The following is a 16,549-nucleotide window of genomic DNA, read 5'->3' on the forward strand; positions in this document are numbered from 1 at the left end:
CAGTGGATGGTATTGTTATTTATTTTATTCAAGTGTCATACATAACCATGTACTGTATATAGTATTGAAATAGCTGAATATACACAATCGTCAAAATCTGCAATGTGTCACTGGAGACTGTTTGAGTTCTTCAAAATTATTCATAAACTCAGAAATTACCTTACTTTATTTAGGTTTATTTTGCCAAGTATATACATACATGGACTCCAAAACTCTGGTTTTTAATGCAGTTCCCATAATGTACTTACACAGAATAAACATAACAGAATAAAAGAATACAATAATAAAAGGTAAAAATAAAGTAAAAAATAAAAAGACAAGTGTTTGGAAGTTGTAACAATCCAATTAGTGCAAAGAAATAAATACCGGATGGATATACATGAACTAGATGATTATGTGCAGTATCTACATGTGGAGATGTCTATATACTGTATATACAGTGATTAGGATTTATATTTACAGTGACAGATATGTACTGTATATGTATATGTACTATTACAAAAAAATTGCATTACAAACTGTAAATCATAATCTAAAAATGTGCATTAAAGACTGTAAATTATAATCTAAAAATGAAAAAATGTGCATTAAAGACTGTAAATTATAATCTAAAAATGTGCAAAAATGTGCATTAAAGACTGTAAATTATAATCTAAAAATATGCAAAAATGTGCATTAAAGACTGTAAATTATAATCTAAAAATGTGCAAAAATATGCATTAAAGACTGTAAATCATAATCTAAAAATATGCATTAAAGATTGTAAATATAATATAAAAATGTGCATTAAAGACTGTAAATTATAATCTTAAAATGTGCATTAAAGATTGTAAATTATAATATAAAATGTGCATTAAAGACTGTAAATTATAATCCAAAAATGTGCATTAAAGACTGTATATTATGATCTAAAAATGTACATTAAAGACTGTAAATTATAATCTATAACAACAGCAGTGGAAATTTTGGCGTTAGAAAAAAACACAAACTGCTCTTTCTGTGATGAATATTCAGAAACAGTTTTTTGGGCATTGTTTTCACACCAAGAAATTCTGGCAAAACCTGTGCAGATGTGTCATTTATCATCATCTTCTTAATGACTTTACATTATTATGTGAAAATGTGGTGTTTGGTTTCTTTAAAAACCCAAGGAAAGAAGACAGATTATTTTTCTAAATAATCAGTAATTTTCTTTGTTTAAATATATTAATCTATGCAAATTTAATAATATAAAGAAAACCTTATTTTGTTATTTGTCTGGAGGATGTTTGAGTCTGTCTGCTCAGTGCGCATGCGCGGTGAGAGAAGCGGAAGAGAGCAGCATCATGTCGCTGGAGGATCCGTTCTTCGTTGTTAAGGGGTGAGAAATATACTAATATAAACCTTCAAATCATCAATATCTCCACCTCATTAAATCACTAACACATACCAAGCTTTACTCCACAGTTAGTTGGTATTTTACCTGAAAGACAAAGTTACATTAGAGAAGTTAAAGCTGAGGCTAGCTGTAGCTAACTAGCATCAGAGCTAACAGCTAGCTGGTCAGTCTGTTGATGTCTGTAGACTAACAGGAGTTAAAGGGTTAAAGGGTTACAGGGTTAAAGGGTTAAAGGGTTCATGTCTCAGACTGTGTTCAGTTTCATCATCTGGTGCTCAGTGAAAACATCTGGGCAGCTGTGTGTCTCTGCTGTCTGGCTGTTAGCGAGGAGCTAAGAGGTTCAGGAAGGATGAGCTGCTGTTTGTTTTGGTTGAAGAGACGCAGCAGCACTAGAGGAGCAGCAGCAGCATTAACAGCAGCACTAGAGCAGCAGCAGCAACACTAGTGCTGCTGTTTCTGCTCTGGTGCTGCTGCTGCTTTAGTGCTAGAGCAGCAGCAACAGTAACAGCAGCAGCACTAGAGCAGCAGCAGCAACACTAGTGCTGCTGTTTCTGCTCTGGTGCTGCTGCTGCTTTAGTGCTAGAGCAGCAGCAACAGTAACAGCAGCAGCACTAGAGCAGCAGCAGCAGCAACAGTAACAGCAGCAGCACTAGAGCAGCAGCAGCAGCACTAGTGCTGCTGTTTCTGCTCTGGTGCTGCTGCTGCTTTAGTGCTAGAGCAGCAGCAGCAGCAACAGTAACAGCAGCAGCACTAGAGCAGCAGCAGCAGAACTAGAGCAGCAGCAACAGTAACAGCAGCAGCACTAGAGCAGCAGCAGCAGCACTAGAGCAGCAGCAGCAACAGTAACAGCAGCAGCACTAGAGCAGCAGCAGCACTAGAGCAGCAGCACTAGAGCAGCAGCAGCAGCACTAGAGCAGCAGCAGCAGCACTAGAGCAGCAGCACTAGAGCAGCAGCAGCAGCAGCACTAGAGCAGCAGCAGCAGCACTAGAGCAGCAGCAGCAGCAGCAGCAGCAGCACTAGAGCAGCAGCACTAGAGCAGCAGCAGCAGCACTAGAGCAGCAGCAGCAGCTGCAGCAGGGTGCAGCTTTAGAATCAGTCTGGGTGAAGGGTGAAGTCAACTTGCTAACAGTCTATTCATGTCATTGTGTGTGTGTCCAGGGAGGTGCAGAAAGCCCTTTCTCGTGCTCGAGGTCTGTTTGATAGATGGGAGGAACTGTTGCAGGATGGGACTCAGGTGAGAAACAAATATCACTGCACAAATCAGTGTCCTGAAGCTGTAAGCCTCTCAGAGTCATGTGGAAGGTGTCATGTTCTCTCTAACTACACCCGCCTGACTGATTTTACATTCATACAACTGCATTAACACAGCCCAAACCAGAGGGCAGGATCTACTGTAAAGCTATATGGTGGCCAAGAAAGCTGCTCAACACACATACATCAAATAAAAACAACACAATGAAACTCAAAACGATTCAGTGAGAAATTCATGAACAATCACATCGACCTAGACTGCCACTTTCTCGATCCTTTAGAATGGATTTAAATTAATTCACCCATAGTAATCAGCTCTGAGAGTTTCAGCTCCTTCTGTACATTATTCCAGGAAGAAGTAGCAGCTTATTTAAAGGTCCCATATCGTGCTCATTTTCAGGTTCATACTTGTATTTTGTGTTTCTACTAGAACACGTTTAAATGCTTTTATGTTCAAGAAAAACCTTTATTTTCCTCATACTGTCTGTCTGAATATACCTGTATTTATCCTCTGTCTGAAACGCTCCGTTTTAGTGCATTTCAACGAAATTGCGTTGCTAGGCAACAGTTTGGGTCCATGTTTACGTCCTGTCAGATGATATTATTTACATACACTGCAACAGGAAACAAACTGGGACACATTTAGAATGTTTATGTTTAAAACCGTGTAATGGTCTAAATAATGTATATTTGTGACATCACAAATGGACAGAAATCCTAACGGCTTGTTTCAAACGCACAATTTCTGAATACGATCTGTGTATGTTTCTCCCTATATTGAGTGTTTTGATAGTTTAACAGTATTTATATCGCACTTAAACCTGCTTTATAATATAAAAGACATGAAAATTTCACTTTTTACAATATGGGACCTTTAAACGCTTTTTTGCCTAGCTCCGTTCGCAGGCCGTATTGATTTTGGTTTGTGCACATGTATGTACACCGATAAGAAGGAACCAGTCAAAGGAGTGATTTATATATAAGAGCTTTATAAGAGATTTATCGTGCATATAATGTTTTTTGTTTGTAAAATATATCGAACATTGAATGACATCAGATCTAAAATGTTATCCCTTCATTTAGCGCAGAGATTTCAAAAGTGGCAGATTAAATTTCTGAGTGGCAGACAAAAAAAATACTTGTCTGTGACAGTTACAGGAAGTGAAAAAAGTTAATTTCGGACTCTGATTGGGACCAATTCAGTATCAACCCCTTTGAGCAGTTGAGACCTTAGGAAGACTAGATGGTAACGTTTTGCCATTTGAAAGATGATTTTGGATTATCATCAACTCAAGTTGAGTTAAATGGGACTGAACCACGTTAAAGTGGTTACTACCACGACTCCTACATGTAAACCAGTTCTGACAGCATGCACCTTGATGTCCGGTTCGTAGCCTGGTTTCCTCTGAATCACCACCCATAACTCCATGTTTTTGTAAGCAAGAAACTGTGAAAACTAAGTTGCTTTTCTGGTGAATTGTGTGGTTGTAAGGAAAATCAAACTTGCATAGAGTAGAATGTTTCTAGCGTACATATTAGTTAATAAGTGTCTGTTGGTTTCTGTGGTCTCAGGTGAGCCGTGATGAGCTGGACTGGAGCGCCAATGAACTGAGGAACTGTCTGAGGGCCATCGACTGGGACCTGGAGGACCTCAGTGAAACCATCAGTATCCTTTAAACAGGAGAATCTCTTTCCCTCATCATCATCCTCACAACCCGCATCTTCACATGACCGACCGTATTTTTAAAACAAACAGACGCTTTGTGTCTCACCCTCTCCTCCCTTTTAACCCTTCACTTACTCAGGAGCTGTATTAACCTCCAAAAGACTACTTACATGATAATTAAGCAAATATCAGAGATATAAAAAGACCCTCTCATTAGGTAGGAAATATTATTTTTAATAGAGCAGAGGAGGGAACACAATCTGCTTCCATTTAAAGGTTGAACTTCTTATTCGGCTGTGACTCATAACTGTGATTATTATGTTTTATATCAGAGGATTTATTCAATGACTAACAAATGAAATTGGTTTTAACTTTAATAATAAAAGCTGTGACACATTGTTTTAACTGGATGTGAGTTATATAACAGAAGGAAGACAACATTAAAATCCTTGCTACTGTAAATAAAGAGTCAGATTACAGAACACAACAATTTCCTGATTAACTTTCTCAACTTTTTATTTGTATTTTTTCTTTTTCAAACCTATTTTGTCTCCTTAAATTGTATCAGCTGTTGTCAATAAATGCATGAAAATGTGTTGCAGAGTTTTAACAGTAAGACATGTCGGTGTGTGCGTTGGGTTCCTTAACCGTCTCAGGTATCGTGGAGTCGAACCCGGGGAAGTTCAGACTGGGCGACAACGAACTTCAGGAGAGGAGAGACTTTGTAGAGCGAACCAGGAAATCTGTCCAGGTAAAATTCATCAACTCATATTGGAGTTTTTTTTATTGATTTTTCAATCGTGTAGTTTTTGCCATCTCATATATTGGGATGTCAAATCTTATAGTCTTTGCTTGTTCTTTTGTGTGTGTGTGTATTGTAATTAAATTTCAATTGATTTGTTTTAGTTTGTGTTTAATGAGGTGGATTTGTTTAAAAAAAAAAAAGAAAGAAAAAATCTATTAGCGACTGACTGCATATTTGTCTGCAGATAAATAATGCAGTGCAGAAATGCCAAAGATATGTTTGAGGTATCTTTGGAAACAGTGTAGCCATTACATACAAATATATAGTATGTTTCCATTGTAAAATGTTAGCAACAATATGTGCAATATAAAAAATAAATGCCTGTGCAATATTTTTATAGTACCCAACTCTGCTTCTATGTTTATCTCACTACCTCTTATACTATATATATATATATATATATATATATATCGTTAATATGCTCTTGTACAAAGTATTTCCTTTTATTATTGTAGTATAATTTATTCTTTTTAATGGAGCTTCCCAGCAAAAAGTATTTCACACGATTGTACTCGTATAACCGGCGTGACAAACATCTTGAATCTTGAAAAACAAGGAAATAACAGCACGGCTCTAGTTACCGATCAAATGTACCGATAACATTAGATTCACCATCTCTTCTGAATCGGTCCAAGCATCTCCTGTAATTCAGCAAACACATAATCCACTAAAGTATTATTATACCGTGTGTTGAGAGTCCGGTGAGAGTGACTCTTCTCTCTCTTCACACCACTTCAACACAACAACACAGCTCTTTCTACAGTTACTGTGGTGTCGTCCTGAGTTTAGCAGCTTTTCTCTCTTTCTTTCTTCTTTAATTTTTAGACTTATAAAATCATATTAAAGACAATTTTAGGTCTACATTTAAGACAATTGAATATAAGACTTTTTAAGATTTTTAAGGACCAGCAGAAACCCTGTATATATATATATATACAAACTTTACCTCGTGTGTTTTATTTTGAAATGCGTTACCAGTGGTTACAAGTGGCCATGTTGGAAGAGAGAGAATTAGACAAAGGTTTCCTGGAAGGACTCTGTTATGTTTTGGCAACTAAAGTGTTTTTAATAAAGCGTACAGACTGTACGGGTCAGGCGAAGTCAAACATTTGTCAAAGCTGCAGCTCCTGTAGCGCTGAGCAACACGTGTGTTTTTATTGTGAGGAGACATATAATCGATTATCCATCAATACCTGCTGAAGTGAATCAACGACCACGCTGTAGACACAACGGAAAATATGAGTACTAACACATGGGTCTTGCAGGCAAAGGTGGCGTCCCTTAAAATAGACCTGAAAAGAGAAGTGAGTCATCTGAGCCAAACAAAAGAGCTTTACCGAGGGACAAAAGGGCTTCCTGACACTTTGATTTGATTCTGGTCCAGCTGCAGAAAATCTCATTAATGAAGCTGTCGGCACCGACTGAGCTGGGCTTTTAAAGTTTTTGCAACGTTTGTGACACATTGTGGATGTAAATTGTTCTCTTGTGTGTTTGTGTTTGCAGGACATGAAGGATCAGTTGTCCAGCCCTTCTGCTGTGGCTCAGGCAGAGAAGAAGAACAGAGAGGTTGGTTGATGTTTAAACACTTAAAGACACACATGCAACACTTTTCTGTAATGAGTTAGAGTAACATGGTCTGAGTTACTCTCAGAACTGTGTGAGGTTTTCAGGGTAAAAACTCTGTGCACCTCCACTCCTGACGTGTTTCATAAACAACAGAACTACCGGTATGTATCATCTGCAATGTCTTCATATAATGCCAAAATGATACTTACTGTAAGTTTTGGCACCAGTATCAAAATGATACTGGTGCGTCATGGCCTAGACACAACACACGTAGGGCCTTTCTCAAACCAGACCCTCTCCACTCCCGCACCATGACGGCGTGAACTCCGTTTTTAGTCACACTCACAGCTGATTGAAGCACCCTTCTTTAAAGTGTGTTGGGTATAAACACAGCAGCAAGCTTTGGGACGGACTTCCCTCCCTCAGACGGAAACAGGAGCTGTCGTAACGTTTCATAACCACGGTTTCATGATATATCAATCGGCAACTGTTATACACAGCACTAATTATGAACTACATAAGTAACAGTGTGGGCAGAGAGGTGGCAGACTCATTACATTCACTCAACATACAATGTCAAGTCACATAAAATGAATTTGCTTTGGTGTTTTGGTACATAAACAAGAAAAATAAATATAGAATAGAAAAAAATACAATAAAAATATTTTAAAAGTAGGCCTACTATTACAAAAATATGTTCAATGTTCACTTTAAAATGAAAGAGCTTGGCAGGAATGTGCAGAAATATATTCTATTCCAGGGGTCAGTAACCTGCGACTCCGGAGCCACATGCAGCTCTTTAGCCCCTCTCCAGCGGCTCCCTGTGGATTTATGTTTACATTTTAATTTTTATTTGTCATTGTTGTAGGTCTACGGTACGACGGTATGACGGAGTATTAGAGCCACATTGAGGGAAATAATAAATCTGAGATTTCGAGAATAAAGTCATAATATTATGAGAATAAAGTCATAATAATATAAAGTAATAATTTTACATGTTATTTTCTTTTTTTCTTGTAAAGTTATGACTTTATTCTCGTAAAGTTCTGACTTTATTCTTGTAATATTACGACTTTTTTTTCTCTTAAAGTTCTGACTTTATTCTCGTAATATTACGACTTTTTTTTCTCGTAAAGTTCTGACTTTATTCTCGTAATATTACGACTTTTTTTTCTCTTAAAGTTCTGACTTTATTCTCGTAATATTACGACTTTTTTTTTCTCGTAAAGTTCTGACCTTATTCTTGAAATATTACGACATTTTTTTTCTCGTAATGTTACGACTTTCTTTTCTCGTAAAGTTATGACTTTATTCTCGTAATATTACGACTTTTTTTTCTCGTAAAGTTATGACTTTATTCTCGTAATATTACGACATTTTTTTCTCGTAAAGTTCTGACTTTATTCTCGTAATATTACGACTTTTTTTTCTCGTAAAGTTCTGACTTTATTCTCGTAATATTACGAGTTTTTTTTTCTCTTAAAGTTCTGACTTTATTCACGTAATACTACGACTTTTTTCCGTAATATTATGACTTTATTCTGGAAATCTCAGATTTTTTTCCCTCAATTGTCGACAGGTCGCTCTGACTCTTTTACATCTGATACATGATTTGGAAAGTGTTGTAGTCCGTAGCAACTGTAAAGCTCCAGCAAACTCTGTCAAACTCACATTGTTCCAACCACAGGCCTGCTTCTGCAGCTATAATCCACACACTCTATTAAACCCCATCATGTCTTGTGTGTGTGTTGTGTGTGTGTTGTGTGTCCAGGCTCTGCTGACTTCATCAGGCCAGGACAGGTCAACGGGACTGGAGGCTCATCTGGTGTCTGCAAACTCCAGATACATCCAGGATCAACAGGAACAACAACAGGTAGAGAGGGACGGAGAATAGATGGGTGGAATATGAAACAGCAGGGCGGAGGAGGAAAACGAGTATTTGGGAGGCAAAAGGAAGGAAGAACGAAAAGAAGTAGGGTTTGATTAAGAGGAAGGGGTTAAAAAGGAAGAGAGAGATTCTGTTAATCGGTTTTATATTCTCTGCATCCTAACTGTCAGACTAAAGCTTAAAAATGTAATGCTTGTTTTTATGTTAACAGATGAAGAGGAGGATTTGATCAAAGAGAGTGTGTAGTCCTTTTTATAAAGATGAGATCTTTGTCTGCGTTACAAACGATCCCGCTGTGACTGAAGTGAAAGAGGATTAAATATAGGTATAAGGTTCAGTTTCGGTGTGAGAGAGTATGAGCTGTACGTTTCTATTTCCTGTGGTGATGAGTGATGGAAATGTTTCTTCACACATCCTGTCAGCTTGTGGTTTCACTAAGAGCTTGTTCACACATTTGATTTAATGGTAGAACGTATTTCTGCTCTTCTGCTCTCGTGGATTTATGTAATTCAAGACTGTTTACAGACCCCAGAGTGCAGAAATATTCAGATACACCATTTTAGAATAGAAGACAATAACACATTTATACTGCATGTGATTATCATAAAGTGGGCATGTCTGTAAAGGGGAGACTCGTGGGTACCCTTAGAACCCATTTTCACTCAAATATCTGGAGGTCAGAGGTCAAGGAACCCCTTGGAAAATGGCCATGACAGGTTTTCCTCGCCAAAATTTTGCATAAATCGAGAGTGTTATTCAACCTCCTTCACTACATGCAAGCATGACATGGTTGGTACCGATGGATTCCCTGGGGTTTTTAGTTTCATATGATTCCAGTGCCTTTACTCTACCTTGAAAACTGAGCCTGCTACAACCTCTGAAATATCAAATAGTGAATTAAAACCATGTTTATCAGGCGAAATAAACAGAACATCAGGAATAACAGTTAGATATGTTTAGGAAATGATGCTAAACGCTGAGGATGAAGAGTAACTCTGTGTGTGTGTCTGTGTAGCTGATCATGGAGGAGCAGGACGAGCAGCTGGAGTTGGTGTCAGGCAGCATCAGAGTCCTCAAAGACATGTCGGGACGCATCGGGGACGAGCTCGACGAGCAGTCTGTGTGAGTGTACACGCAAACACGCACTATTCTACACAGTTACATGCTGCATTGCAAAGTGTCCCTCGAATATTTACCCTGATTGACTATAAATAACATAATTAATAACATAATCATTTAAATATTTAAATGTAGCTCAGTGTAAGTCAAGTCAAACAAATTTCTCAAGTTGAGATAAGACACTAGACTGATATTTACAGAAGAAAGAAAAGATATTTGGCGGCTGTGATTGGTCGTTCGTCGTCACATGACACGCGGTGCGCGCCTGTTTTTATCTCAGGCCGCGCCTCTACATTGACAACAATGGATTTGAGCGCAAAAGACGTGGCATGTGTACGACCCCTTATCCATTCTGTGGGAGTTATCAGAAGGAATATTGGTAAATGTATTAAATCCTAACTGAAGTAAAGTAGAGCCATTATACCCCTTTACTGCTCAGTAATAAGAAGTTTAATGGCCAAGTCTGAATAATAATGAAGTCTTTTTACAGCCAGCGGTGCTGTGGACCTCATTCTGCTGTATTTTATTTCTTCTTATTTTTATGCATTTTTAATGATAATTTCTCCATAGAGCAACGGTAGAACTGAACATCACTGAGTTTCTTAAGTTGTTAATTTATGTGGTCTAAATGGTCCCATCAATGTTTCCTGTTACCGTCCAGGATGGTGATTTGTTTAGTCAACAGAAGGCTGAGTGTCAGGAAGTAGGACCAGAATGATTTGAGCTTATTGTGGCATCATTTTCTCTCCTGTCATCTCACATTGGTAGACAGAGAACAACAGGACTGAGCAGGAGAAACACAGCAGGAGCAGTAAACACTCACTCACAATTGATTCACAATAGAGTAGAGACATTTTTGGCCCCACCATCTTTAAAGCAATTCGTTTAGCCTCCCTCCTCTCACCTTCCTCTTCATTGCTCCCATCTCCCATCTCTCACCTCACACCTCTTGGCTCCCTTCTCCGACCTGTCACCTCCCTCCCTACACCTCCCTTATCTACTCCCTCCTCCCTCCTTACAGCTCGCTACTCCCTCCTCTTACCTCCCTCATTTACTCTCACCTCCCTCTTCACTGCTCCCATCTCTCTCCTTTTGCCTCCCTCCTCACAGCTCCCGCCTCCCACCTTTCTCCCCTCACCTCCCTCCTCTTACCTCCCTCTTCTTACCTCCTCCTCGCTGCTCCCAGCTCGCTCCCTTTTTTCACCTCCCTCCTTAGAGCTCCCTCTTCTCATCTCCCTCCTCACCTCTCAGCTCCAACCTCTCTTCTCACCTCCCTCCTCTGAGCTCCCTCCTCTCATCTCCCTCCTCACAGCTCCCACCTCTCAGCTCCCTCCTCTGAGCTCCCTCCTCTCATCTCCCTCCTCACAGCTCCCACCTCTCTCCTCTCTCCTCTCACCTGTCCCAACACTCAGAACAAACTACATTTTTAGCCCCAGTGCTCTATAAATAGCTGAATTGTCAGTATATCTGTTTCATCCAACACTTATAATAATAATATTGTGTGATGTAATAAACACTGTGGGTGATAACAGTCATTTATAAGTTTAGTCTGTAAAAGTCTGCAACGGTCGAGGACACTGAAGCTTGATCATAATAATTGGTTTTAGTGGCTAATAGATTTTTAACTACTTGGAGTTTGAGTTTCTAATGTTAGATTCAAAACATATATTCTTAAAAAGCAGAAACATGAATGTGCATGAGTAGTTTTTTGGGTGTTTTTGCACTTTGTTTAAATGACTGTGAGCTCTTCTGTGTGTTCAGCATGTTGGGGGACTTTGGAGACGAGATGGACCAGACGTCGTCCCGTATGGACTCGGTCCTGAAGAAGCTGGAGAAGGTGTCTCACATGACCAGCAGTAAGTTTACACACACAGTTACCTTTCTGTTATTCATGAACACAAACACGTCAGGATGACAGCGTCCATCTCCGAACTTCACTTTGAGTCTTTAAACCATTCAGAAGCAGAACAATAATAATACCACCATGTATCAGGGTAGTTATTAATGACTTTATTTACTCATTGGATCAACAATATATACAATACAGAAAAAAAATTATATTTCCACAGTCACTTTTTCTGAAGCGGATCTTTTTCAGTTCAGTGTCTCGTTTCCTCTGGTGGAGTTAAATTGTTTGTACAAAGTTAATCAATCACAACAGATTCAAGTGTAGAAGTTTCTATCACAGTATAATTAACAGAACATCCAGATCTCTGGTTCATTAGCAGACGTCCTGTTGTGTAATTAAACACTCGGTTTCCTCCACTAGGAGTTCAATCACTGAGCTCCCTCCTCACAGCTCCCAGCACCCAGTCTAACCTCTCCCTCCTCCCACCTCTCTCCTCCTCCCAGCTCCCAGTCTAACCTCTCCCTCCTCCCACCTCTCTCCTCCTCCCAGCTCCCAGTCTAACCTCTCCCTCCTCCCACCTCTCTCCTCCTCCCAGCTCCCAGTCTAACCTCTCCCTCCTCCCACCTCTCTCCTCCTCCCAGCTCCCAGCACCCAGTCTAACCTCTCCCTCCTCCCACCTCTCTCCTCCTCCCAGCTCCCTCCTTCCACCTCTCTCCTCCTGACATGACAAGAATAAAAGTCGTAATATTACAAAAAAAGTCATAACTTTGAGAAAAAAAAGTCGTAATATTACTAAAATAAAGTAATAACTTTACCAGAAAAAAAGTCGTAATATAGCAAGAATACTCATAACTTTATGAGAAAAATAGTTGTAATATTAGGATAATAAAGTCATAACTTTACGAGAAAAAAAGAAAATGACACGTAAAATTACTACTTTATAATATTATGGCTTTATTCTCATATTACTATGACTTTTTTTTTCTCATACACTTCTGACTTTATTCTCATAATATTATGACTCTATTCTCGAAATCTCAGATTTATTTTTTTCCTCAATGTGGCCCTAATACTCCGTCGTACCGTCGTACCATAGACCTTCAACAATGATCAATAAAAAAGAAAATGTAAACAAAAAAACAATTATTCATTTCCATTTTTATAAATCCACTGGAGAGGAGCTAAAGAGCTGCAGGTTGCTGACCCCTGGTCTAGAGGAATAAATAGTAAAGAGTGTGGAAACCAGCTGTTTTGTGAACACGTGCCAACGACTACATCAGCAACGTGTCTCTCGTACGGCATCACGTCATTTACCGTGGATTCGTCGCGCATTTTCGTGACAGAACATAGTTTGGATTCCTCCCGGTGAAAGATCTCGTAGTGTGTGACCTCCTGACGCCGCTCAGTCATGTAGTGTGAAAACCACAACGATTACAAGACAGCAGGTTGTGTCGTGTGAGCAGGGCTGAGATCTGACGACTTTAAAAGAGGTGTAGTGTGAACTTAGCTGAACCGATGGAGGCGGCGGTAGACCAGGAACACCCGGGTTGTGTGAGGTTAAAATTACAGGCCTTTTTCTCAACGGAGTCTGGTTTCTTTGGCGAGAGCAAAGATAACAGCTTCAGTTCCCCAGCGGAAACATCGATAGGTGTCTCACGGCAAGGTAAACCGGCAAAAATACTCTAAATATAGCGTACACTTAAACGGATGTTGATTTTTTTTAGGTGTCTAAAATCCGTTTTCAAAACACCTGAACTATCCCCTTTAAAGAAAGTTGCACTGTCGCTTAGAAAAACCTATTAATTATTAATGAAATAGACATTAGATGTTAGAGTGTATTGCATCTAAAGATGTCTCCTTCTGTGTCTTCAGGTCGGAGACAGTGGTGTGCCATCGGTGTGCTGGTCACCATCATGATCGTGGTCCTCATCCTCTTCTTCGCTCTCTGATGGCCAGTGACCTCTGACCTCTCGACCACGTTCACCGACTCCTCCCCGTTAGGACGGACAGACAGACAGACAGATGGATGGACGGACAGATAAAGGAAGATGGACATTCCTCCTCCCCCTCCCTCCCTTCCTTCCTTTACACCCCACTGAGGAGAAACTGGTGACCTGCAGAGAGAAGTTCGGGTTCAATCCTCCTTCTCTCTGCTTTTTTTTTATGATTCTAGTGACACAAACCCGTGAGCAGAGGAGTTAAACACACGGGAAGCTCCGGTGGTATTATGTATTTCACATTGGTGCATTTCGGTTATTATTGTCTGATAATAATAATAATGGTACTCACTGGGAGGGTCGGGACGGGAGGCTGCTGCTGCTGTCGGGTTAAAACAAAAATACACAAACAAGTTCAGCAAATCAAGATATTTTCTATTAACAACATCAGGATTTGAAATGTGAACCCAACAGATGTCCAGTGGCAGTAATATTATATTTGTTAATAAATAAGAGAACATCACTTATAACATACGGCAGCAACGTTAGAAAACAACACTTCAACACTTAATTTCTTCAAAATTAACTTTTGAATGATGCCGAAGAACCACAAACGTGATCTATTTTGTAAATAAGTAGTTTTAAAAAGTTATAACGGCGCTTTACAGAAAGAAAAGGAAACACAGAATGTCACTTGAACAGCTGCTGTGACATTCATTTCAGTTGGCTGGTGAATTCTTGGCGGCCAGAAAGTCATTTTTGGACTCTGATCAATATGGATTCATTAACTGTTAAATAGGGTTAAACCGACGGTGCGGCGAGACGGCCCCTCACTTTCATTGCGCCACAGGGTTTTGCGTGCACCCTCTGATTCGCGCGTGAGTTAGACTCCTTGGTCGCATTTCAAGACGGGTCGGGTGGGTTGCAGACATCGCTGCAGACCCCTGGCGCCTTTTACGTGGGCCGATCGACAGTCGCAGGGGAGAGAAGGCGCAGTGAGCCCTTTGTCCACGGTGGGGCGAGGTCCGGGCAAGGAGCGCTGAAAAAGCTGCAGCCGCGAGCCACCTTCGCCCCGAGCCGGTCGCGGCGCACCGTCTCGTATGCGGGACTCCCCAGCCTGCCGTGTGTCGCTCACACCCTCCAGCTGGCTGTTAACGAGGGTCTTTTGGCACAGAGAAGTACTCGTATCGGTACTCGGTATCGGCGAGTACCCAAATGTAAGTACTTGTACTCGGTCTGATAAATCGTGGTATCGGTGCATCCCTAGTTGTTAAATCGATAAAAGACACCGTTCTTTGTGTTTTAAGCCGACAGGAGCAGCGTGGGAGGGAGGGAGGAGTGGGTCAGGGGTCTTTTCAGTGTTGCCTTAAATATATTTTTCTATATGGTAAAACGTGCAGTATGTTTATGTGCCTACATGTGAATCAGGGTGGGAAATAACCAGCGAGGACTAGTCATCATCAGGTGAATCACAATGACAGCAGCTGATTTCACTGGTGGGGGATGAATTAGTCACCTCTGAAATCAGCTGCTGTGGTCAAAACAGACAACATGCACACTCATCGTGCCCGTCCCTGATATACTAGAGTGCTGGTTTTGCTCCGCTGGACACTTTGTCAGATGTCCTGATGCTCTGGCCAGCGGACAGAGAAACGGTTCATTTCCCGCCCTGATTGAGATCCGTCTCAGCGAGGTGAAGTCAGGTCTGCAGCCCACCACCGCCGCCGCCGCCTTCGCGCCCCTGCGGGCGGTTCAGCACACGATTGGCTGAGGCTTTGTTACTCTCACTGGGTGAGGAGAGACACAACCTTGGCTCAGAGCGAATGGGTTCGCCTGTTTGATTGAAAAAGCTTTAGTTAATGAGAGGAGGGACAGTTGCTGGGCAGGATGTCTCCACACGCAGCCCAGATTTAGGCTCACAGCTCCCTCTGCTGGACGCCGTGGCTCATGATGTTTCTTTGTGTCATGTCAGGTAACACTACCCACGCAAGGGTGTGTTGCACTGCTGTATGAATATAAACTATAATGAATTATTGTGTAAATGGACAGACTTCCTGTACAAAGGCTTTATGCACAATCAATTGTATTTTTAATCCAGATTTCTTTTCATGTGCAATTTGTTTTTTGCTTTTGTCGTGCTGTTAGAGAGAAAATGATGAACTAAGCAGTTCCATGACATTTATAAAGAGACATTTCCACTTGTTTTATTAACCAAAGCAGTCAGAGGTCAGACGTCCCAGCAGGATTTAGGGTTCAGGGATGTTTCACTAAGTTCCCTCACTGCCAGCCAGAGCTCTTTTAATCTTATTTTACATATTCAAGCTCTCATTCCTTAAAACGCTTCAGTGGGGAAATTAGCTGAATACTTGGAAAATGGCTGCGAGCATAAATGACGCACTCGTGTGGTTTCCACTCCTGTCATGAGTCACTGTAAAACCTCTGCAGGTCTGCAGGTGAACGCAAACATTTCTAATATACGGCTTTTCTTTTTGGATTTGACGACATTTACTGCAGGATTCTGTAACATCACGTCTGTATGAGAGAGTATTATACAGAGATTCTTATGGCTTGTTTGTAGATCTGGCTCTAAAAGACTCATTTGAGGCTTTCTAGATGGATACCTTGATATTATTGGTTAGTACTAACTTATGGAAGCACACATCATATTTTGTAATTTTAATATTAAAATACAAAGATTGTTTTGTAGTTTTTTTTTGCATATATTATTAAATAGCTGCACAATAATCGACTTTAAGCTTTTTTCAGCAAATTCCAATCTCTTTTCAGACCTGGTGTAACCGCCACAACGAGCTCAGATACATCTAGTCAATAATGATTTTGTTGCACACACAATCTTGAACAAGGTAAATTATAACGTTCTCATGATGTGTTCAAATACGGGCTGTCATAGTTAACGCTAATTTGTTTTAATGCCACAAATGTCTTTAAAGCGTTAACGCAATCGATCTTTCGGAGGTTGCAGCGGCTCAGTTTTAAAGCCAGAGTGAAGAAACGTCATCATATGAAACTAGAAAACCTGAAATTGCGCTAAATTTTGGTGAGGAAAAATCAGCATGGCCATTTTCAAA

General features: G+C 40.3%; 1 protein-coding gene across 1 annotated transcript; it reads left to right on the forward strand.

The window, feature by feature from the left end:
* The first annotated feature begins 1,275 nt into the window (after positions 1–1,275).
* On the forward strand, positions 1,276–16,205 carry LOC119485474 (syntaxin-10). Its single transcript, XM_037765112.1, has 9 exons — positions 1,276–1,360; positions 2,538–2,613; positions 4,203–4,296; positions 4,953–5,047; positions 6,605–6,667; positions 8,439–8,540; positions 9,571–9,677; positions 11,436–11,530; positions 13,396–16,205. Exons 1-9 carry the CDS (start codon positions 1,326–1,328, stop codon positions 13,470–13,472), a joined length of 744 nt encoding a protein of 247 aa, XP_037621040.1. The 5' UTR covers positions 1,276–1,325; the 3' UTR covers positions 13,473–16,205.
* The last annotated feature ends 344 nt before the right edge of the window (positions 16,206–16,549 follow it).

The sequence above is a fragment of the Sebastes umbrosus genome, chromosome 3 (genome assembly GCF_015220745.1).
Source record: "Sebastes umbrosus isolate fSebUmb1 chromosome 3, fSebUmb1.pri, whole genome shotgun sequence".
NCBI classification, from domain to species: Eukaryota; Metazoa; Chordata; class Actinopteri; order Perciformes; family Sebastidae; genus Sebastes; species Sebastes umbrosus.

Bases quoted from the DNA above. Each gene is read 5' to 3' on its own strand.
- LOC119485474 (XM_037765112.1), top strand. From the start codon at position 1,326: ATGTCGCTGGAGGATCCGTTCTTCGTTGTTAAGGG. The intron at 1,361-2,537 runs GTGAGAAATATA...GTGTGTGTCCAG, and splicing joins CCGTTCTTCGTTGTTAAGGG to GGAGGTGCAGAAAGCCCTTT. The intron at 11,531-13,395 runs GTAAGTTTACAC...CTGTGTCTTCAG, and splicing joins GGTGTCTCACATGACCAGCA to GTCGGAGACAGTGGTGTGCC.